This window comes from Triticum aestivum, chromosome 3B (genome assembly GCF_018294505.1).
Source record: "Triticum aestivum cultivar Chinese Spring chromosome 3B, IWGSC CS RefSeq v2.1, whole genome shotgun sequence".
In the NCBI taxonomy this organism is placed as follows: domain Eukaryota; kingdom Viridiplantae; phylum Streptophyta; class Magnoliopsida; order Poales; family Poaceae; genus Triticum; species Triticum aestivum.
The window spans coordinates 11,063,821-11,088,673 of NC_057801.1; the positions used below are offsets into that span (position 1 = coordinate 11,063,821).

At 44.7% G+C, this 24,853-nt stretch overlaps 1 protein-coding gene across 1 annotated transcript; it reads right to left on the bottom strand.

Annotated features, from left to right (window-relative positions):
* Nucleotides 1–789: 789 nt before the first annotated feature.
* On the bottom strand, nucleotides 790–19,540 carry LOC123067132 (peptidyl-prolyl cis-trans isomerase CYP26-2, chloroplastic). Its single transcript, XM_044490059.1, has 4 exons — nucleotides 19,424–19,540; nucleotides 2,721–3,182; nucleotides 1,185–2,080; nucleotides 790–1,062 (listed from the first exon to the last, which is right to left on the bottom strand). Exons 1-4 carry the CDS (start codon nucleotides 19,538–19,540, stop codon nucleotides 954–956), a joined length of 1,584 nt encoding a protein of 527 aa, XP_044345994.1. The 3' UTR covers nucleotides 790–953.
* Nucleotides 19,541–24,853: the final 5,313 nt, after the last annotated feature.

Sequence of the window (24,853 nt, forward strand, 5' to 3'; positions counted from 1 at the left end):
GGCTGTATTTGTAAGAATATGTGTGCTTAATACATGGCCTTAGAGCATGACCAACGGTCCCCCTAAAAAACTCCTCTGAAATATAGTTTTACGGGGTGTACATATAATCTAGGGGAGGTTGAAATGGAAGGTGCTTTTACAGTTCCCTAAAAAAATTCCCCTAAATTGGAATTTGGCGGTGGCGCGACGACGGACAGCGGACCGCGGTGAACGGGCGGTGGGACGGCGACATTCATTGGCGACAGCAGTGTTCTATGGCGGCGGAGGTCAACACAATGATCTTCATCGTGCAGGTGTGCCGCAGGTGTAGCATCATTCCTGCCTAGCGTGGAGTATGGGCTTGCATGACTATTGGAAGGTCCGTCTTTAAAATGATGATTAAAAAAACAACTTCATGCCCAAGATGAAAACCCTTGTCTGGCCTTTCTATGTTGGTCTCAGTAGTGACGAACTTGAAGGTTTGTCTCCTTGCCATTGTGTTGGCCTTAGTTTTGGCAACCAGGATAAAAACCCTTGTCTTGGCCGTCTTCTGCCATACGTGCCGACGACGGGGTGGGGGGGGGGGGGGGGGGGGGGGGGCTTATTCCTTCTTGAAGACATTGTTGTGGAAAAGGTTCACTTAGTGGTAGGTGTTTATTCATATTTTACAATGGCTCAGTTGTGGTTGTGTTTCTTTGTACTTGGCTTAACTATTAATAAGAATGGTTGCGTGCATCAGGATGATACAAAGGTAGGGGGGGGGGGGGGGGGCGTTAACCTCCTTTTTGAAAGAAACAAAGAAGAAAACCATGGAGTAACCTGCCTTTTCAAACAACAAAACAACAAATCCACTGTCCTTGGACGCCTTTGCATGATCTAAGACTGGTTGCAATGTGGACGACAGGAAAGAATGAAAAGAGAAAGGAGGCCATGCATGAACCTCAAGTATATATATCTTGCTTATTCCACTACTACTACTGCTGCTCAAGGACTCCACAGTTGGTGACTAGGATCTTGGTGTAGGGGCGGTTGAACCCTCGCTCTGCGACCACCGCTCTCTTGTCCCCGATCAGCTTCGCCACCCTGCAAAATCACATTCATTCTCGATCGGATCGTAAAAAAGATGCGGTCTTCTTCTTGGACAGAAGAAGGTCGGTGAATTTTCTTGCGGCAAGAAAGAGCGAGAGCTCTAGCCTAGCACTTACTTGAAGTAGGCCGACCCGGTGTTCTCCTTGACGGTGGCCACGGCGGCGATCCTGCCGACGACGTCCATGCCGGCGACGACGCGGCCCACCACCAGCGCCGACGCGTCCAGCTCGGGGGAGTCCCTGGTGGCGATCACGAACTCGGTGCCGTTGGGCACCACGCCCACCTGCTCCTCCTCGATCTTCAGCCGCCCGCCCCGCGCCACCAGCTTCGGCTTCGGCGGCGGCAGGCTCGGGTCCCGCACCACGATCGACACCGCCCCCGCCGCGTTCATCGCGCCGCCGCCGCACCGCGCGCGCGCGGCCTCCATCTCGGCGGCCAGCCGGTCGGTCACCGCCGGGATGACCGGGTACGAGACCACGCCGGCGTGCTGCACGTACCCGGGCACCACCTTCACGAACTCCTTGCGCCGGTACCCGACGCCCGTGGCGAGCGACAGGAACCGGGCCGCGCCGGCCGGCGCCGCGTCGCCGAACAGGCCCACCGTGATGCGGCCGGCCGGCTCGCCGCCGATGGACACGTCCAGGAACGCCTTGGCCGTGATCGGCAGTTCGTCGATGCAGGCCGACGCTGCTGCTGCCGCTTCCTGCGCCCGGGCGGACGGGGAGACGGCGCCGAGGAGTGCCGGCGAGGCCGCGATGGCGACCGCGACCGCGGCGGCACGGCGGCCGAGCTTCGTGGGCGGTGGCGGGGGAGGATGGTGGAGCTGAGGCTGCGGCGCCGGCGGCAGCGTGGGCTTGGAGGTGTTGAGGATCCGATGCGACATTGCTGCTGCTGCTGCGGGATGGTGTGGACGCCCTTGCCGCGTCTGGATGAGGACCCAAATCCATTTCCTATCACAATTGTATGGTCTGCATTTGCATAGGCTGAATAAACCAGGCATATGGATACTCCACTAGTGTATGTATAGAAAAAGGGAACTTAACATTATCTTATAGCATCTCCAACAGGCGCCGAACGCGCCGCGCGCTAAAAACTGCTTTGGCGCGGCGCGCAGCGCTGGCTCCAGCAGCCGCGGTAAAAAGCAGCGTGCGCGCAGCTCCAACAGGCGCAGTAAAAATGCGGCACGCGCGCTCATTCTACAATATTTTTTAAATTATATTGCATAGATAAAAAAACGATACAAAGGTATTTTACATCGATGCAACTAGATAGATAGTTCGAAAGCATAGATAGAAACTACTCCAAGTTGCTACCATCATCAACATCGTCGATGTCGTCCGAGGTTGAGAGCCATATGTCGTCCAACATTCATCGTTGGCCGTGAAGAACGGCCTCCCACCTGCTTGAACAATATCGCACTGCTCATTTGCCAATGCCTTTCGCTGACGCCGGTCAGCCCGCTCCGCGCGGCGCCTTGCCGTCCTCTCCACCCAGTAGGCACGCTCGTCGGTGACATCCTCCGGGTGGCGACTGCGCCATTCCGCCATGGCTCGCTCATCCTCCTCGGCGATGAGGAGGCGGCGCTGCCGCCGAGCGTGGTCGGCACGGTCCATGTCGGTGATGAGACGCGGCGGAGGGGCGACGCACTGCGCCTGCTCGCGCGTGAAGACGTCCGGGAAGTTCATCTGCGACCGGGAACTCTCCAAGCGCCACGCCGCCGCGTCGTACGCACTCCGGAACGACCCGAGGTCGAGCCGGACGTCGCCGGCCCTGATCTCGGCGGAGTACCAGCCATTGGGGCGCTCGCGGACGCGGCGGTAGCCCGACGAACCCCGGCGGCGCGACGGCATGGTGGCGTGGTGGTGGCGTGGAAAGCGGCAAAGCGGCGAGGTGGCGAGGGGAGGGCGCGTGGCTGTGTTCTGTGCGCGTGGCGAGCGCGCGATTTTATAGGCGCCCGCGAAGCGGCACGCCAAATCTACCGCGCCGCATGCTGCTTTCTCCCTCGCGCGCGCAAACACTTCCCGCTCGCGGTAAGTTCCCGCCACCGCTGGAGCGCGCAGAACCAGCTGGCGCGCGCTAAAACTAAACTTTACCGCGCAGGCGCGGTTCCACGCCTGTTGGAGATGCTCTTAGCCATGCAATAGTATTTTTCTAAGGGGTAGTGTTAGGCGCCGGCCCGCCAGCCCAAATTTCAGCTGGTCGGCCTCCAGTCGTCCGATTTAGCCATGTGGCGGCTATTAGATCTGATCATCTCTCTCCCCATGTCGTCTTCTTCCTTACTTTGCTCGTAGAAAAAAAAGGAAAGACCCACACGCCCACCACGCGCATGGCGCCGTCTCACGGCTCGCCGCTTCCAACCCTCAAGAGGTGGCGTTTGCCCCGCTGTTTGTAGACGGGCCCGACGAGCACCGGCGAAGTCCCCGCCCCCGCCACCAGGCTGCAGCATGGTTGCCAATGAATCCCATACTGCGGTCACCATGGATGCATCTCTGACGCCTGTTGGCTCCAGCGCGCGGTCACCATGGTTGCAACATCTCTCGTGTCGTTGTCTCATAGTCGCCACCATGGTCGACTAGCACTTTTGTGTTCCGATGAAAAAACGACCGAAGCAAAAACAACTCCGGTGGCCAGTTGAAGCAAAAAGAATAGCCAGTCCCAACCAAAAAAATACTGGTCCTGGCAAAAAAAACACAACAACAATCTCCAAAATAGTTTCAATATAGCAAAACGATCTAGCTGGTTCTAGCAAAATTTAGGGCTGCTTCTAGCAAAAAAACGTCATCGGTGATGGATGTAGCAATTACCGTCATGTTCGATTGTGACATCGTCGGAGATTGATGTAGCAATTACCGTCACCAGGCATAGCACCAATCCGACACGGTTGCAGCAATAAAGTCGTCGCCGCCACATCGCTTGACTCGCTGTGGATGGATGTAGCAAATTGCCGCCGCCGTAGTAGCAAAAGGCCAACACGGTTGCAGCAAAAAAACTCAACAACCAAACTCCAGTAGTAGTCGGTTGAAGCAAAAAAACCGGTCATAGCATCCTCGTCAACTGACTGTAGCATCTCTCGCGAGGGGGGGAGGGGTTGAAGGTGATGTTGGCACATCCATGCCGACTGCTGCATCACCATGGGTGGACAGCTTGTCGAGGGGGTGCGTGGGAGATGACGGCCAGCTCACCGAAGGAGAAAATGGGCGGGAAAGGCGATCTCCCCCCGTGCTGACAGGAAGGTGATCTCGATCGGCCGACGACTCCAGGACGGCCGGCGGATGGGATCTGGCAGGGTGGCCCGTAGGATTCTAGGAACTGTGTGGATCCAGCCGGAGGTGCTTGGTGAGGTGGTGGTCGAAGGCCTCGGACGCCATGAATGGGGATTCGATGCTTTTCTCAAAAAAGGATGAGGGGAAGAGGGATAGCGTGGGATCTAATGGCAACACATCACTGGATCGGAGCACGTCCTTCCGACCAGCCGAAGCTTCGGCCGGCACGCCGTTTTCAAACGTTTTCCTTGCTCTAATGGTTGAATAATCATACTAAATCTCTAACATTGTTTATTGGATCCATTCATAAATAAACAACAATTATTTAAAAAGGTAATTTCTCAGCAATCTCTCGGCTGAAAGACAGAAGAGTTCTTTAAAAAAAGTTTTTTTCATCTTCAAGCAATGTTGATGTCAATGAAGAAGAAGGCCAAGAAACTAATCCCAAGCAGGAGTTACTATAATTTGGTCCTTATTTGAGGTAATTATGTCACTTTCATTTTGCTATCTTTTTAGTCTTACTATCCTAATATGACAATTCCCAACAATTATTATTAGACATCTAAAACTGAGAATGTATGACTAAAAGTTTACTTTTAATATTTTGTAAATGAAGTTAGACAAATACATGTTTATGTAGTGTTCAAACACAAATGTATACATATTTTTTAAGCGGTATAGCTAAGCTTTATTTATCATAGTCCACATGAAGTGGTATAAAAAAGGATCATAGGGATGGATGAACCATAGATGTCACCCCAGATCAAGAGTGTTTGAAAACTTAGCTAACCTATCTACATCAGTGTTTGATGCCTGACCTTCAAAAGTAAATTTACAATTAATTAAACTAACTCGCTGCTTAATCTCGCTAATGATACAACCATAAGTGCTACTAGTCCCTCTTTCAATGTCGTTCACCACCTGCTTTGAATCAGAGGCACTTATAACATTTTGAATCATCAAGTCTTCTTTCAGAGCCAAAGCTGCTTGGAATCACCTCGACTGTGGCTACGTCGATGATTCCTCGAACAACCAGAGAGGAGCTCCCCAAATATCGTCCATCATCATCTCGGCACACTGCGGATGCCGCTCCTCTCAACTTGGACTTTTCCACGCTTCCATCGACTTGGATTTTTGTGTAACTGGCGGTGTCCTGGACTAGGGGGTACTCAACGCGTCGTCTCCCGATCAGTTGGATTGGACCGAGGACCCCCATGGCCGTATACTCATGGGTCAGTCCGGACAGCTGCCGCATACAAGGAAGAATCAACAAGACTTGGCGATCAAGACAAGGACTCCTCCCCCACCGGCGTATTCGGCTAGGACTCTTGTTATCCTAGGCTTCTGGTGCATTATATAAACCGGGGCCGGGCTAGTTGATAGATATAGATACAACAACAATCATACCATAGGCTAGCTTTTAGGGTTTAGCCTCTACGATCTTGTGGTAGATCTATTCTTGTACTACCCATATCATCAATATTAATCAAGCAGGACGTAGGGTTTTACCTCCATCGAGAGGGCCCGAACCTGGGTAAAACATCGTGTCCCTTGCCTCCTGTTACCATTGATCCTAAGACGCACTGCTTGGGACCCCTACCCGAGATCCGCCGGTTTTGACGATCATCATGTTCGGATGAAGGCCTTCATCAACACCAACTCCGATCTCTATCAAGATCATGGAGGAGTCATCCATGGAGCTCGGGGGCTCAACGTCAACATTGCCCTCAGGCGACCGTGCTGTTTTTCTGGATAACAAACTTGTATCCGCCGCCACCGCCTCCTCGAGTGTCGCCTAAACGATTACTTCGGTGGAATTATGCGGAATTAAGTCTACAACAACCCTGCAAAAATTTCGTCGAGTTCCGATGGAGGAATCTCCGGCAATCTCCGATATACCGGAGCCCTGTTGAATCTGGACGAGAATCCGGACGAGTTTAGGGCGTGGTATCCAGCATCTAACTCGGATGTCCTTTGGAGGATCCAACCGTTGATTTTCTGCGGAATTCCCTTATCTACCACCTGCCAAAAATTCAGCTCGATCCGACCGTCCAAACTCCGGGAAACTTCCGATTAGTGCATCACTTTTTGAATCTGTTTTCTGGGCGAAAATGAATCCGACCCGAGTTCGTCTTTTTTATGAACGGGATTTCGGACATCCTTTTTGAAGGAAGTTTTGTGTGGGGTATTGTGTTTTGTTCCTGAACACATCCCACTAACTTTAAGATCTTTTGAACATGATCTTCAATATCATGCTGGTGTCAAACCAGTCCGGCAATATTGCTTCACGGTTGCCGACCTGCGCTAGACACGTCGTCACTTTGTTGAGCCAAGCTCAACTTCTTCGGATCATCATCTTGGCAAGCTGAACAAGAGTCCGGCATCGCGAAGGATAAATCATCACCAACATCGCCGCCCCACGGATTACATGGAGCGGGCATACCGGCATCGCCACACGGTCGCTTCATCAAGCCGGCATCGACCACGTCACGACCTGCGTCGGCAGGGCCGCACTATTGTTTCTTCAAGCTGGTGTCCATCACGCCGACCTACTTCGACATCTCGGCTGGACTGGGGGCTTCGCCATCTCTTCATCAACCTACTCCGGACACTTCGGCGTCACTAGCCGACCAGGCATGGGCGCGCGGATCGAGTCCCAATTTTGGGAATCACCTTCCTTCGGATTGCTACAACAAATAAACCAGGTGCTATTAATCCTAGTATTTCTTTTTGCTTGTTTGGGTTAAATTTTTCCGAAGGAATTATTACTCTGGTTAGTCCAGCATATGTACATAGGTCTATCAAATGGTGGCCGCATTATCGACGGTCGCATGATGGTTCGGTCAGTTTCCGTACACAGTTCGGCGAACGCCGCATCCGGAACTCGGACCGACCTGTGAATCCAGGCTTTACCACGCCTTTATTGCATTACGCCGACGACCTGCATCGACATCAACTTCGGCGCCAGGCCATATTTCTTTTACTACTCACTTTGCATAAATTATTTATTATGCAACATTTTTTTTAGTTCCTATTATTACTATTATCCCCGGTCTGCACTATTTTTTGTGCACAGGAAAATGATCCAGCCGGACTATATCCTTTGACGTCACCTCGGCTGGACGGGGGGCTTCGTCAACACTTCATTACCCCATGCCAGGGACTTCGGCATCACTCTGCCGTCCTGCATTGACCGTGCTATGTCACCACTTCAGAGTGCCGAGCTCCTTGCTCCGCCACCTCGGGACCGGCTTAGGGGATGGAACCTTGTCCCGCATCAAGCTCGGACCGCGTCGTCAATACCGAACACATTAACCAGCTAAGTTGCCTTCATGCTCAAAGTTTTAAATTTCTAACTTGTGTTCGGTTCGACCAAGAATTATACTTTTTTGTAAAAAAGTTGCTTGTAAAATTTTTCCTTGTCGAAACTTTGTTCGCACACACTTGACGCGCTACCCGCGCTCATTATACCTGGGGGCTTCTTTAACAGAAGCTTATTAATACGGGTTTTATGCCCAACACATGTGTCATACTTCCGCATGTACCTTTTATTCACCATTATATGCATCGATATGACTTAAGTTTTGGCCAAGCTGGGTTGCCTGGCTCCTGTGCTTACCCCTACGTTCCCGATTGTTCGGCTAGGTGGTAAAGGGAGCACATCTGCGATTGTTACTGCCGGGTCAGCCGGATATGTACCTCAGACTGGGTGAAGCCGAAAGCTAGCGTTCTTAAGGAAATACTCCGTCGGTGAACTAAAAGATGATTTCTTACCTATTTATTTACCTGCCCCCAGATGTTTTTCTGCTCTTTTCGCAGTCCGGACATGCACTTTAGGGCATGCCTCCCAGGGAAAGGAACCCCTAACGGAACTATTCTCCCTGGAAGATGTTTCTTACTAACCATGTAATATAACATAACTAGTTGGGCACTTGTCTGATAAAGCACTAATGACCCCTACGCCTGGTCTCCACGCATGCCCCGGTTTTTATAACCGCGAGGGTATTCGGACACACTCCGGACTATTGGGTCCAGAGGTTGAAGCGAAAAGGTCTGCTACGACAAACGATCTACAATCCTGCTAGAAGGCATTCTACATGTCACCTTACATTTTATAGTCAACTTTTACCCAAGTCGCTTGGGGGCTCTTATGTTTATTTGAGCCATTTCATACTAAGTGTTTTTCTTCTTAGTCGTTGCAAAGTTAAAGCACGGCAGAAGCACTTTTTTTTCTAAAGTCCAATTTTCGGATTGGCACCGAACACTTGATCTTGTTCGGACGTCATGTTTTTACTGACGTTTTTTGGTTTTCCAAGCTTTTGGCACTTTTAACTATTTGTGTGTTTTCAGCACAAGTCTCGCAGTGCAACGCCGGACACCTTTAGAGATTCGGCAAAAACATTCTCGGATGTTGCTATATATGCATCAGCTTCGAATTGTGTCTTCGGTCAATAGTTGGGTTGCCTGGCTCCCGCGCTTGCCTCCTACATTCCGCTTTGTTCAGCTAGGTGTGCAAAGGGAGAACCACTGCGATTGTGCTTCCAGCTCGCATGGTCAAGCACCTCAGTGGAGAAAGCCGAAAACTGACTGTCACAATAGGTGTAAACGGGTCAGCGATCCGATGACTATATTAAATGACGGGCCATTCATAACATTGGCCGAAGTGTTTCCGGCTTGACCTCGACTGTCGTCGAACACTACCGGGGGCTATTAACTGGCCTCCCAAACTAAATCCTCGATCTTTTGCTCTTACATTGGAGCTGAGGTTTCATGATCATGCTTAGCATGACAACCCAAAGAAAGGAACCGATAGCGGGACTATTTTCTTTGGAAGACATTTCTTCTGTTAAACAACAATATAACATATCTCTCTGCGTACCTTTGTTTAGAAAGCCGTATGACCAGATTGCCTTGTTTGTCGTAAATCTTTGCCCTCATAAAGGCTTTATAAAGTAGGACAAACACTCCTCGGCTACCGGCCGAGGAGGTTGAAGCCCATTGTCGGTCAACAAAGTTTTGTACAATGCGGATCCGAGCATTAATGACATAAAGTACTTGGATACATTGAGTCATTACACATAATTTGTGATTTTATTATGGATATTGATCCTTAATTCGGCCACCCGTGCCCGCATTAAGGCTCGGGGGCTACTGGGCTTCGGGCTTATTATTTACAAATATTAAAGGGGCACATTGATCCCCTGATCTGGTGTTGCCACCCGACCAGTGTCTCGGGGGCTACTGCATTGCTTGTTCTATGCAGAAAATATTAAGTGCAATACAGTTTCCGAGGAGATTTTGATCCTCAGGTTGGTCGGCCGCACCCAACCTGAGTCTCGAGGACTGAGCACACCGCTTTTTGTGTCCCGAAGTATTCTGCCGAGCTAGGACTTGATCCTCAGACCGATTTTGCAAATCAACCTGAGTCTCAGCGGCTACGGGGATCAGCGGTCTTATGTCATCCTTCAGGTGCATCTCGGGTTTTAGACCGATACATACCTTGAGGGCTACTGGCTATATATCTCGTCAGAGAATAAATTACATCAATAAAAAACATTGACCAAAAATCAGCCCATGACCGAGGTGCTTAACCACCTCGGAAGCAGTTCGACATATAGCTCGGATGCAAGTGGCTGGCTCCTTAGAGGGCATTTCCGGCATTAAGCTCGATTAAACTCCTTCAAACTTCTTTGAACCAAGGTGATTTATGACACCTCGGATAAAGTCCGGCGTTGGAGTTCGGATACATAGTCCGGCGTTGGAGCTCGGATACAGTCCGGCGTTGGAGCTCGGATACATAGTCCGGCGTTAGAGCTGGGAAGCAGTCCAGCATTGGTGCTCGGCTGCAAAAGATACCTCGAATGCAGTCCGGCTTTGGAGCTCAGACGCAAGAGGACGTTGCCACCCGGGAACAACTTCAAACCCGAGGCATGGCATAAAAATAACAAGGCATTGATAAAGGCCGTAAACTTAAAGGGGCTCCTCGGATACCCAACACGTAAACTCGTCGAATGCATTTCGGCGATCCTCAAGATAGAAGATGAGAAGATTTATTGAACCAGTTTTCAAGACCGGCAACCGAAGATGAAGAACAGTTCAGAAGAATCGAGGAGCGTCCCTAACTTGAAGACCGGTTCAGGGGGCTACTGACGGTGTCCTGGACTAGGGGGTACTCAACGCGTCGTCTCCCGATCAGTTGGATTGGGCCGAGGACCCCCATGGCCGTATACTCATGGGCCAGTCTGGACAGCTACCGCATACAAGGAAGAATCAACAAGACTTGGCGATCAAGACAAGGACTCCTCCCCCACCGGCGTATTCGGCTAGGACTCTTGTTATCCTAGGCCTCTGGTGCATTATATAAACCGGGACCAGGCTAGTCGATAGATATAGATACAACAACAATCATACCATAGGCTAGCTTTTAGGGTTTAGCCTCTACGATCTCGTGGTAGATCTACTCTTGTACTACCCATATCATCAATATTAATCAAGCAGGACGTAGGGTTTTACCTCCATCGAGAGGGCCCGAACCTGGTTAAAACATCGTGTCCCTTGCCTCCTGTTACCATTGATCCTAAGACGTACTGCTTGGGACCCCCTACCCGAGATCCGCCGGTTTTGACACCGACAGTAACCCCAGGGTGGCACCCTAGGCCTCGCCGCTGTTCTTCTGATCTCAGCCGGTGCCCTTGTCTCCTTCTCTGTTGTTATCTCCAGTTCTGATATGAACCTTTTAATGAAATCGTGAGTAGTCAAAGGACTTTGAAAAACCTCTTCGTGTATCACATTCCTCCACGGCCACTATATGGCCCATAAGGTGGCAGACAACTTAACAAATGCCTCATGTGATAACGAATCAATCATCGCGAACAGCCATTGCTTGGCACTTGGTTCGGTTGTCTCACATACATGCTCCGCCAACTCCCCATCAACAAGTGCCCATGCGCACCTCGCCGTGTTGCACTCGAGCAACGAGTGTCTCCAGGAGTCAACCGCGCCACAAAGAGCACAAGTACTAGTGCTGGACATTTTCCTATGAGCCCGTACATCCTCGGTTGGCAAAGAGTGCCTTGCTAGTCTCCATAGAAACATACATATTTTACCTGGTACGGGTGTTTTCCACAATAGTTTCCACAAATATATACATATAGTATTAGAGGCCCATGTCATCGAGTTTGCCCAGGGGTCCTCCGAAAAACATAGAGCCGGCTCTACACGCACATTGGCCGCCAGCGAAAGATATTGTCATCGTTCCGGCAAGTTAAGCACCGTAGTTTCAATTCAGAAGCTCATATTCTAGCTAAGGCAGCATCATCTATGGGTACCGACACTAATTCTTATATCATGGGACGGAGCGAGTATTAATGAATACGCCTTTTATCCAAAAAATAATATATTAATGAATAAAGACAGCCCTTTACCCCTAAAACACTAATCTAATTCGCTTGCCCATGCGGGGTTAGAAATCCATCTGGCTCCCATGAATGTTTAGAGTCCGAGATTGGACCGCTCAGAAGTGTGGATGCCACCTGAGAGGGGCTTCTAGGATTCACGTTTGTAATGGCTCCAAAATAGAGTAATTCATAATTGCATCAATGACCAAAACAATGTTGATAGACGGCGGACTACCCATTTATTGATAGAAAGATACACAGATGAGCCCAAACTGGTTTATAACCCATCACTTGTGGACAAGGAGGCCGATGAGTTCACCAGCGACACCACATCGCTCCTTCATATCGCAATCTACTTCGGCGTGGAAATCCATTTTGATCCGCTTCAACGCGTTATCGCACACATAACCGGCACCCTTAGCACGCATCACGATCTTTGACGCGCCGGCATAGTCCCCGCCATCGAAGCTTTGTTTCGCACTGTGCTTGAGGTCATCTACCGCATCTAAAATTCTAAATAGGCCCGGAGGCAGACGGATAGCGCGTCTCCCACGGGTGTACCCTGGTTGAATCTGGCCCCGACTCTGATGTTACCGGCTTGAAAGTTAGCGAAAGCGGTGGCTATCCCCAGTGCGATGCTGGCGAGGTCATGCACGGTGGAGGCCTTGACGCTATCTTGGTCGAGTCTTAGCACGCGCTTACACAATGCGGCGTTCTTGGTCTTCTTGCATGTGCGGGAGATGAAGACCGCGTTAGCGTGGGCTGCGGGGAGGCCACATGACAGGATGACAAGCATGACGAAAACCGTGGCTGTGGATGTTGTGGCAGTGCCCGCCATTGCAGTTTGCGCTTTGCACCTAGTGGTGGTGTTGTGTTGGTGCGTACAAGGCTACTCTTTCTTCTCTCTCTCTCTCTCTCTCTCTCTCTCTCTCTCTCTCTCTCTCTCTCTCTATATATATATATATATATATATATATATATATATATAGGACGTCGCGCATGAGAAAATCCTTATGATATTTTCGGCCTTAATGATGGCGTATTTATTATTTTTGCAACATGAAATGAATAGCAAATCAAATAAACAATACTTAGTGAGTTAAGGCGGAGATAGATTTGGTTATTAAATGTACAATATATAAAATTAGTAAAGTATATTAAATGTATAATATTTTCTTTATGAGTAGTACCAGCAAATCAAATAGTTTTAGTTATTAAATGTATACAATATATAAAATTAATAAATGGATGTAATCATTGCTTTTGATGAGTTTAGGATTGGAAAATTAATATATTTTCTTTATGAGAAGAGAAAATGTACACCTTGATACAAAGATGTACCAAATCCAGTAATTAATGTACAACCAAAAAATATATGATAAATGTATCAACACTAATTATGGTAAATCAAATGGTAATAAAAAAGGTTATCAATGGAGTAGCCAATCATAAAGACTGGAACAAACCGTCTTGAGGGTAGCAAGAGATAACTCGGGAAAACTGCATATAATATTTTTTGGAAAAAAACATTCGACCTATTCATCATCTGTCATGGCGGTATAATAAAAAATCAGAAGTCATGGAGACCACCTAGCAACGACTATAAGAACTGGAGTAAGCCAAAGGTGTGTCGCCGTCATCACCCCTCCCCATCGGAGCTGGGGAAACCTTGTTGTAATAGACAGACCAGAAGCCGTTGGGTTAAGGCTCCAAAGAACAAGCAGCAGAATAGCGACCATCGCCGAAAAAGAGAAACTTAGGTCGAAAGGGACCAATCTGACACGACATGAACGAAGACTATATCCAAACAGATCCATCGAAGACGAACACCGACCGAATGCCAGGATATCTGTCGAAGTCACACCTCCAGCCGCCCTCCAACGACGCTCGATGCACCACCGAGATAGGGGTTGGGCGGGAAGGACCTAATTCCATCATCAAGGAGTCACGACATTGCCTCCCAGAGTAGGACACAAACCCTAACCGAACTAAAAATGAGCATGTCCCGCGAGTGTGTGATTCTAAATCAAAGAATTTGTAGTGATATCCATTGTTGAAACATAGTTTCATATATTACTTTCTTACTTCGGCGAACTGTTCAAATTTAAAGCAAGCATGTTTTAATCTTTGATATATAATTACACATAAAGAATGAGATTGACATTTGTTTGTTCAGAAGTTTTGTTTGAAAATTGTATTAAAGAACGTTCACAGTTACTACCATTGTTGGTACTAGTAGATTCAAATGAATGTAAGATGTAATTACAGTTTACTAACAGAGGAAAGAATAATATGAGTATGCAAATATTGATACGTTACAATATCTGGAACAAAAAGTAGGAATGAAGTATAATAATTATGAAATCAACATCTCCGTTGTAAATAGTTCACAATAGTGAGGACAGGTCCTGACATAACGACAAAGAGTTACAAAAATATTTACAAAGTACTTTATCCCAACAAATCCATAGAACACAATGAGGTAACTCAAGTGTAGTCCAAAAGATAACTCATATAAAGGCCAAATGCTTTCAAGAAAGATGAAAACACCTACACAACCATGGTGCATCAAGAACATGTAACGCCCAAGAGCATATGACTTCATAACATACACACACAAACATATGTCGGTGAACAAGATGAACATCACAACAAATACAACTAAACATGAATAAAAGGGGTTACATACGAGTGACCAATATGGCAAACATACGCAAATAACATAATTTATCACCATCCAGAGGTCGGCACGACCCAACATTACATCATTCATGTAGCGGAAGAAAACACGGGTCCGAATACGGACAAGAAGCAAATATGTCTAAGATACGAGATAAATAAGCAAGTCCACCCTGCTATCCCAGGCTACCAACCGGGATCCCATGTCTAATGATCGTCATGGTCATAACCGAGAGTCATGTAGTACCGGTTGCACTCTGCATTGTAGTGGGATTTATAACAAAGTACGCCACTAAAAATGCCTCATCGGTACCTGCATCTAGTGTTGTTGTAGCAAGGGTGAGTCTTATGGGTTGGACTAGAACATAAAGGCAGGTGTTCCTGCGCCCGTCTATCTTGTCGAAATTATGATAGAAATATTTGAGAAAAAACTTAAGAGTACATGAATGTGAAATCCGACTTACAATGCCTAAAAACATATGGGATATGTTCAAAGTTCTATGATTGTTTAAAGTCTTGGGTATACTAGTAAGCTTGCACGTGCAACACATGTCTAAAAAATAATACTTTTTGAAAACATATATAATTTAAATGGATACACAATGTTGGTGATATCCAATGTTGAGGATATCGCTTATCGTTAGTATCTGGTCAGCTAGGGACTAGAAATTAATCAAAAATTGGTCAATTAATAGATTTTATTGGTCATTGGTTCCATGCCATCTATTTGACCCTATGAGTGTATCTGCAGCATGTCGCCAGATCCATCGTTGTGTTCTTTGAGCTCCTTCCTAGACTGCATCCACGATATAATGTGGCACCCCTATAAAAAGGGCATCAGAACCCCTCCAAACTTCATCATCCATCCCCTCTACCCCCTAGTCTATGAAGCCAATTGCTTTCCCTCTTGTCTTCTTCTGCATATTTGGTAAAAAGGCTTCATCAGGACATCTCTGGTAATTCTGGTGTGAGAGAGCTCTCTAACCAATTCTCTGCTTCTTGATTGCCTCCCCCCACCCTCTCAAAAATTATGTATGCACCAATTTTAAAGTTACTGTGGTCGATGGCAAGCACCGCTCACGCTGCCGTTGATCGCCTCTGAACCTCATCACCGCACCACTCTCAGATGTGTCATCGCCAAGCCCCACCAAAGTATTTCGCGGGAAGGGCTGTCTGGACCATCACATTTTTTGTTGAAACTAACATGAGTAATATAAGCACATATGTAGTCATGATAAAAACAAAGATAAAAGAAATGCACCATTAGATCGGTGCATCTGTAACATATTTCGTTCTTTTCGTTGGACCATGCCAGCCAATTATGTGTGGCCAATTAATCTCATATCCCAACGTATTAGTTTGGTATCTTGTTTCTAGAATCTTTGGTATTTATCTCACTTGGCCTGCCACGTTCTGACCACGCCCCCACCACATTCTAATTCGAGGTCCACCACACTTGTAACGAACCTTTTCTCTTTCTTTCATTTCTGTAATGCATACCAAGAAATTGAAAATACAAAACAATAGTTTAATAATTTCAAACTAGGAATTTCATTCATTTCAAACTAATGATTTCAAAAATTCAAGAATACTAATTTTAATTATTTGAATACACCAATACAATTTTCCCAAATAGTGATTTCACTAAAATATTTTTAACTAGTATATACATTTCAATAAATAAAAATTATAGGATCTTCAATAATAAGAATGAAATTTAAAATTCACAAACATGAACTTTAGTAAAAATATATTCTGAAACAAATTTAAATTCACAACCTATTTGAATAATTTCATATTTCCAATCCCAGCAAAGTTTTTAAATTCTTATTCATAATACTCCAAATTCGCAACCTATTTAAATTATTGTAATCTCTCTATAATTATGATTTTCAATACACATTTAAATTTCACTTATTTAAAGTATTACAGAGATCGCATATTTTAGTTATCGCAATGGTATTCAAATTTCAGTGATTCCAATTTCCAATTTTAGCAACAATTTCAATATGTTCGATTTTCAATTTTAGTAACAACTTCAATAATTTAAATTTAAGTACGGATTTAAATTTGACATATTTGAACATTTTGCATATCACATATTTCAAGTATTCCAAATTAGGGATATAAAAAATTAGAAAATATTTTACTATTTAAACAATCAGTGATTCAATTTTTGAATGAAAACATTTAACTATCCAGTTCATTTACACGACATTTCACTGTTTCAATTACTTGATATATTTCATTAGTTTTAAGAGATTCCACTACTTAAAAAATGAGTTCATCTCAACATTAATAACATTTGCTTTCACACATTATAGCTCATATATAATAAAATAAAATAAAATTCAATAATATATGTCAAAAGCTCACCATTTTTCGCACATATATTTCAGTTTCAACAAAATATTTCAGAATACATAAGGTTCACTTGGCTTCATATTCCATTTTCTGTTTGAACTATTTTGCAAACAATTGCTCATATTCCAAATACTCATATCTGTTAGATATATTCCTCAAATTGATTTCACAAATCTTAAAATTTACTCATACTTTAGAAACTATAATGCAACACAACAATCCAAAATAATTGTGATTAATCTCACATGAATATTTTAGAATACAAAATCATATTCAGACTCAGTTTCAAAAATAATGGAAGACAAAATCAATTTTAGAACGCAAATATTGCACTCATATTTTGAACCACAGTTGTCCGAAAATTTATGACAAAACTTTCATGCATGTACAACACATGCCCTCCAAACCTCGCTACTCATCCCCTCTACCTCCTAATAAACGACGCCGACCCCCCTCCCCCTCCCCTATAATTTTTATTCTTCGTCTCCAATCAAAGGCTCCACCATGACAGTTTTGGTGCCACCAACCAATTCCCTACCACGATTGCCTCCTTCCCACTAATATTATGTTCGTGCCAATCTTAGGTTTACCAGACGTACCCCAAAGACTGACGGCAACCTTCTGACCTTGTGCGTGCCATCAACAAGCCCCATCGGATTATTTTGAGGGCAGCATGTTCATCCATGAATCAACATGTTTTTTTAAACAACGAGAGTAATATACCAACATAGGGAAATTGCATTACTAAAATGCCTAACCAAACATCTGCTCGTATCCCAAATTGGACCATTACATAGAACGGTCCCAAAACACACAAAGAAGATAAATGGGAATGCACATGGATCGATGCGTTAAAACACATTTCTTCCTGCGCTAACTGAGCCTCTAGTACCGCAAAGTCTTTTTTGTGCAGTTACGGTAGCTACTGATAACGATCCAACCATTCATATGTTGCTTTAAGATCCGGTTGATAGACAACTATTATTTCTCCTTTTGGCCTATACAAAATGAATACCATGTCTAATACAACTATGGGCCCCATCATTGTTCTTACATGGATGTGACAACCCTCTCTCTCTCCCCTCTATCACACGTGCATGGGTCTACTCTTCTCTCTCCTGTGCAAACAAATCCATGGACTTTATTTCATCTTAGCTAATTAAAAACATTTATATCTTTTAGAGCATAAACTCGTTTTTGAAATAATTTATATATTTGAACTCCTGACGCCAAGACTTTTAGAGCTAAACCAATATTGGATACATTTTAAACACGTTTAAAATTTAATGTTTCACATTTCCTATATGGATCAAACCTATTTCACATGAAAAATGTACTTTTTGTGAAACAAGATAGTGGAAAGTGAAATATATTTTATGATAAGGAAAAAATATATGATACGGGATGTCAACCTGTGAAAACTGATTATTTGAAAATGTGAAACACTTTATTTCAAAAGAGTGAAACTGGTTATTTGAGAAATGTGCAATTGAAATAGATGTTATTTTGTGAAACAAGTCACTGAAAAGTGAAACGCGTGTTTTTAACTGTGAATAGTAACCACAGAAAATGAAATTTTAATGTGTCTTATGAAATTGATTATTTGGAAATGTCTAACAGTTTATTTCAAAAGAGTGAAATATGTTATATTTTCAAATTGCCAGTCTCACAATCGTACATTACAATTTCACACTTTTGAAACACTATTTCTCATTTTCAAATAACCAGTTTCACAATCGTACATTAAAATTTGTCTTTCTGTAGTTATTACTTCACAATTCTATAATATGTTACTGGCTTGTTTCACAAATATCACATCTATTTCAATTGCACTTTTGTAAAATGACATATCTCACACTTTTGAAATAGACTTCACATTTCCAAAAAATCAGTTTCAAATAATACATTACAAATTCACTCTCTCTAGTTATTTTTCACAATTATGAAATATGTTACTAGCTTGTTTCACAAAAACCACATCAATTTCAACTACACATTTGTGAAATGAAATATTCACAATTTTGGAATAACATGTTACACATTTCCAAATAATCAATTTCACAAGTTATCATTTTTGTTTCATATTTGGCTTGGAATATGGTTCTAGTGAAATAGCTTTGGTTCCACGTATTTCCATTGAAAAAGGTTTATTTCACATTTTTCAAGTGAAATTTGTTTGCTTCACATATGAAATGTGAAACATTAAAATTTAAGTGTGTTTAAAATGTATTCAATACCGGTCTAGTTCTAAAGGTTTTTGCGTCCGGAATTCAAATATATAAATTACTTACATGTATACATTTTGCACTCACCCAACATCCACAAATACACATAAATAAAAACGACTAACAAAGAAAAGCAAAAAATGCAGACAAACAGGAAGTGAGGAAGCACTCTAGTATGCCTATAAACACGCAACACGAAATGGGCTTCAGCCCAATAAGAAATCGTCTGACTCAAAACAGTGGTCGGTCCAAAATCTAGGCCCAAAACATGACATAGCAGAAAATAAAAATAAGGAGCACGAATCTTGAAGCAGAAATCAACATGCCAAAAAACCGACTGACTCAAGTTGAATTTTCAGGCAACTTAAGTGCAGCTAAATTAGAAAACTACTGGTGCCTCACTTAACAGTAGCAACCCCTGTGCAACCTCTAGCTCTCGCGTCCTCTCGTCGGCCTCCATGACCGATACGGCGTCCTCGTTGGGAGCATGGACGGCGTCCTCCTCGTGTGCACCAGCGAGGACGGGCAGCACCACGTTGGGCATCGCCGGTTCCATGACGGGCACGACATCCGCATGGGCATGAATGGCGTCCTCATGCACGCCGGCAAAAAATTATATTCGTGATTTGCTTGAACATTCAAATTTATGTTCAGTTTCTATATATGTGCTAATATGTGGCTGCAATTTATACTAGAATTGCAAAGTTTAGAAAAAAATTACTCTATTAAAATAGCAGATCGGCTAGGTCCGGCCAAAACTTAGTGGAATAAATATACTCCACTAAAGGTTTACTCGGCCGGATCCTCCACTATTTATTGGGGATCGGTTAGAAATGCCCTTAAGAGGCATTTCCTAAGAACCAGAGCATTCCTGATATAACAAATCTTCCAGACAAGGTCACGAATGGTTGCAGCAATGTTGGGAGCTATGGTGGTACATTGATCTTCCATATGTGCTTGATGTCGTTGCAATTTGGCCTGATGCCAATGGCACACCATACAACCTTTTGTTTCGGGTGTCGAATGTGTCTATACATAATTCATCATATTCTTCTTCTTCTTTTGCGGGATAAAGGAAGAATTAATTAACTCAATGAGGCTTCTCGGCCTCTGAAAGATTTAAAATGCAGTCTAATCCCGATCGCAACCAAACTGCTGTGCGCGGGGTACTACATCCATACATGGCGAGCGCGTGACTGACATTATTTTGTGATCTACTAATATGAAAAGGAAATATCCCTTGATTCAACAGCTACTATTCCACGTATCTCCTCGACTAGCGCTCGGACTTGTGAGTGATTCGCCGACTGTGCTGACAGCATCGAGACCGCTTCAATACTATCCAACTCCACCAAGATGGGCATGTTTGTATGGTGCAAGGCCAGCTGCAGTTCCTCCCTGCATGCTTCCAACTCCGCTTGGAGGCTATTATCACATGTAAACAACTGCCTGCATGCTGTGAAGATGAGCTCACCTTTTTCATTTCTCAGGACCATACCACCACCTGCTGCGCATGTGGCCTGGACAAAACTTTCGTAGGTGTTGAGCTTAATTTGTCCAGCCGGGTGGAGGGGGTACCCACCGAAGCGTTGGCTCCTTCTCACCACTTGCATGTATAGGCCGACCAACTTCATGCACAATCATTTTACCTTTCACCAAGTCTGCATGTGCGAATTGGTGGATGCACAACAAAGAGGTGATGTACCTTTGAAGAAAACGCCCGGATGCTTCTACGACGGAGGAGCCTTGTCGTGGGTAATTTCATTGCGGATGTACCACGCCCGCCACATGATCATGAGGACGACCATACATGTCGTCTCCGACAGAGGATTCAGATGCTTCGAAACAAATGGTTTGATGACATCATGACTCAATCCATCTTTCACATTCAACTACGCGTCCCCTCAAGCCAAGTCGCAAACACCCTCCTCTCTCTCTCCCTCTCTCAAAATTTCGTTTCCCGCCCAAAGTTTCGCCTCCCGCTAGAAATATCATCTCGCACCCAAAATTTGAATGAATTTTAAAATTCACAAACATAAACTTATAATAAAATATATTCTGAAACAATTTCAAATTCACAACCTATTTGAATAATTTCATATTTCAAATTTCAGCAAATTTTTCAAGTCTTATTCAAAATAGTTCAAATTCACAACCTATTTATATTATTGTAATCTCTCAATATTATGATTTATAATACACATTTAAATTTCACTTATTTAAAGTATTACAAAGATTGCACATTTTAGTTATTGCAATGGTATTAAAATTTCAGTAATTCCAGTTTTCAATTTCAGTAGCAACTTCAATATGTTCGATTTTCAATTTCAGTAACAAATTCAATAATTTGAATTTAAGTACGCATTTAAATTTGACCTATTTGAACATTTTGTATATCACATATTACAAGTATTCTAAATTAGTGATATAAAAAAATAGAAAACATTTTACTATTTAAAAAAGCAGTGATTTCAATTTTTGAAACAACATTTAACTATCCAATTCATTTACACAACATCACTATTTCAATTAGTTGATATATTTCATTTGTTTAAGTAAGTGATTCCACTACTTAAAAATGAGTTCATCTCAATGTTAATAACATTTGCTTTCACGCATTATTGTTCATATATAAAAAAAATCAACAACACATGTCAAAAGGTCACCAATTTCACACATATATTTCAGTTTCAACAAAATATTTCAGAATAGATAAGCTTCACTTGGCTTCATATTCCTTTTTTTTGGACTATTTTGCAAAACAATTACTCATATTCCGAATACTTATATCTCGTATATATATTCCTCAAATTGATTTCACAAATCTTAAAAATTACTCATACTTTAGAAATTATAATGCAACACAACAATCCAAAAAAAATGTGATTAATCTCACATGAATATTTTACAACAAAAATTATATTCAGAACTCAGTTTCAAAATTAATGGAAAATAAAATCAATTTCAGAACACAAACATTGCACTCATATTTTGATCCACAGTTGTCCGAAAATTTATGACAAAACTTTCATGCATGTACGATACATGCCCTTGAAACCTCGCTACTCATCCCCTCTACCTCATAATCAACGACGCCGGCCCCCTCCCCCCCCCCCTATAATCCCTTATTCTTTGACTCCAATCAGAGGCTCCACCATGAAATTTTTGGTGGCACCGACCAATTCCCTAGTATGAGTGCCTCCTTCCCCACTAACATTATGTTCGTGCCAATCTTAGGTTTACCGGACATACCCCAAATGACTAACGGCAACCTTCGGACCTCGTGCGTGCCATCGACATGCCCCACCGGATTATTTTGAGGGCGGCATGTCCATAGATGAATCACCATGTTTTTTTTAAAACAGCAAGAGTAATATACCAACATATGGAAATTGCATTCCAAAAACGCTTAACCAAATGTCTGCTCGTATCCCAAATTCGACCCTTGTATAGAATGGTCCCAAAACACATAAAGAAGATAAATGAGAATGCACCATTGGATCGATGCGTTAAAACGCATTTCTTCCTACACATTGACAAATGTTCAAGTGAAATAGATGTTTTTTTGTGAAACAAGGCATTGAAAAGTGAAAGTGTTTTTAATTGTGAAATAGTAACTCGTGTTTTTAATTGTGAATAGTAACCACAGAAAATGAAATTGTAATGTATACTTATGAAATTGATTATTTGGAAATCTGTAATAGTTTATTTCAAAAGAGTGAAATATGTTATATTTTCAAATAGTCGGCCTCACAATCGTATATTACAATTTCACACTATTGAAACACTATTTCTGATTTTCAAATAATCAGATTCACAATCGTACATTGAAATTTCACTTTGTGTAGTTGTTACTTCACAATTCTAAAATATGTTGCTTGCTTGTTTCACAAATATCACGTCCATTTCAATAGCACGTTAAACTGGCATATCTCACACTTTTGAAATAGACTATTTCACATTTCCAAAAAAAATAGTTTCAAAATCATACATTACAAATTCACTCTATATAGTTATTTTCACAATTCTAAAATATGTTACTGGATTGTTTCACAAAAATCACATCAATTTCAACTACACATTTGTGAAATGACATACTTCACAATTTTGGAATAAAATGTTACACATTTCCAAATAAGCAGTTTCACAAGTTATTATTTCTTTAAAAATTTAAGCGTGTTTGAAATGTATCCAGGATCGGTCTAGTTCTAAAGGTTTTTGCGCCGGGAGTTCAAATATATAAATTACTTACATGTGCACATTTTGCACTCACCCAACATCCACAAATACACATTAATAAAAATGACTAGAAAAGAAAAGCAAAAAATGCAGGCCTATAAACAGGCAACACGAAATGGGTTTCAGCCCAATATGAAATCGACTTACTCAAAACAGTGGCGGGTTGAAAATCTAGGCCCAAAACATGAGTCAAAAAGAAAAGCAGAAAAAAGAAAGAGCACGAATCTTGAAGCAGAAATCAACAGCTTAAAAAACCGACTGAATCAAACTGAATTTCCAGGCAACTTATACGTAGAGCTAAATTAGAAAACTACTGGTGCCTTACTTAACAGTAGCAACCCCTCTGCAGCCTCTAGTAGTCGCGTCCTCTCGTCCGCGTCCATGACCGGCACGGCGTCCTCGTTGGGGGCATGGACGGCGTCCTCCTCGTGTGCACCGGCGACGGCGAGGACAGGCAGCACCACGGCCGGCACATGGACGGCCATCGCGTGCGCGCCCACGTTGGGCATCGCCGGTTCCATGACGGGCACGGCGTCCGCATGGACATGAACGGCGTCCTCATGCGCGCCCGCGCCGTCGTCCTCGACGACCACGTCCGGCACATGGACGGCCATCTCGTGCGCACCCACGTCGGGCATCGCCGGTTCTATGACGGGCACGGCGTCCGCGTGGGCATGAACGGCGGCGTCCTCATGCGCGCCCGCGCCGTCCTCGACGACCACGTCCGGCACATCCACGGCCATCTGGTGCGCAGCCGCAGCCTCACCCACGTTGGGCATTGCCGCCGGTTCCATGGCATCTTCCTCCTCAGAACTACGCGGCTCAGGCTCATCCGCGGCAAGCTCGGCCTCGGCGCCGTCGGCCTCGAGGTAGTGCAGCAGGACCAGCCCGAGCTTGCCGTCCGCGTGGTCGGTGCACCCCTGCGTCAGCTTGGGCGACCGGAACGCCCACAGCTCGATGCGGGCAGGGCGCACCTTGTGCTCCCCGCCGTCGGGTTCGGGCGACGGAGAGCTGCTCTGCCCCTCGCTGCCTGCCGCTTCCGGCGACGGCGCCTTGCCCTTCCGCCTCTTCTTCTTGCCCTCCGTGCCCTCCCCCACGGCGAGCGGCGAGCCGCCCTGTCCGCCGTCGCTGCCTTCTGCTGCCTCCGGCGACCGCTTCCGCTTGTCCCTCCTGACGAGAAGGCCGTTGTTCTCCAGGAAGCGCGCGTAGTCCTTGATGATCCGGTAGGCGCTGTTGCACATGAGGTGCCTGCACTTGAGCTGGTACATCTCGCCGTCGCGGTCGTACGCCTGCACGCCCAGACCGGGCTTCTCCTTCTCCTTGTCCATATCCCCCTCCGTCGTCGTCGTCTTCTTCTTCTTCATCATCACCCCCTCCGCTTCCTGCTTCTGTTCCTCCTGGTGCACGATGAGCAACTCCTTGGCCGTAAAAATCTTGCGGAAATTCGCCGCCGCGCGATGCTCGTCACCGTCGCCACCGCCGCCCTTGTTCTTCCTCTTCTTGCTGCTCCTGTCGTCACCTCCATTGCTGCCGCCGTTGTCCTTGCACGATATCAGCAGCCGGTTCTGGTCCTTGCCCCTGTCCGATACGGTCATCTCCTTCTCGTAGACGCACACGG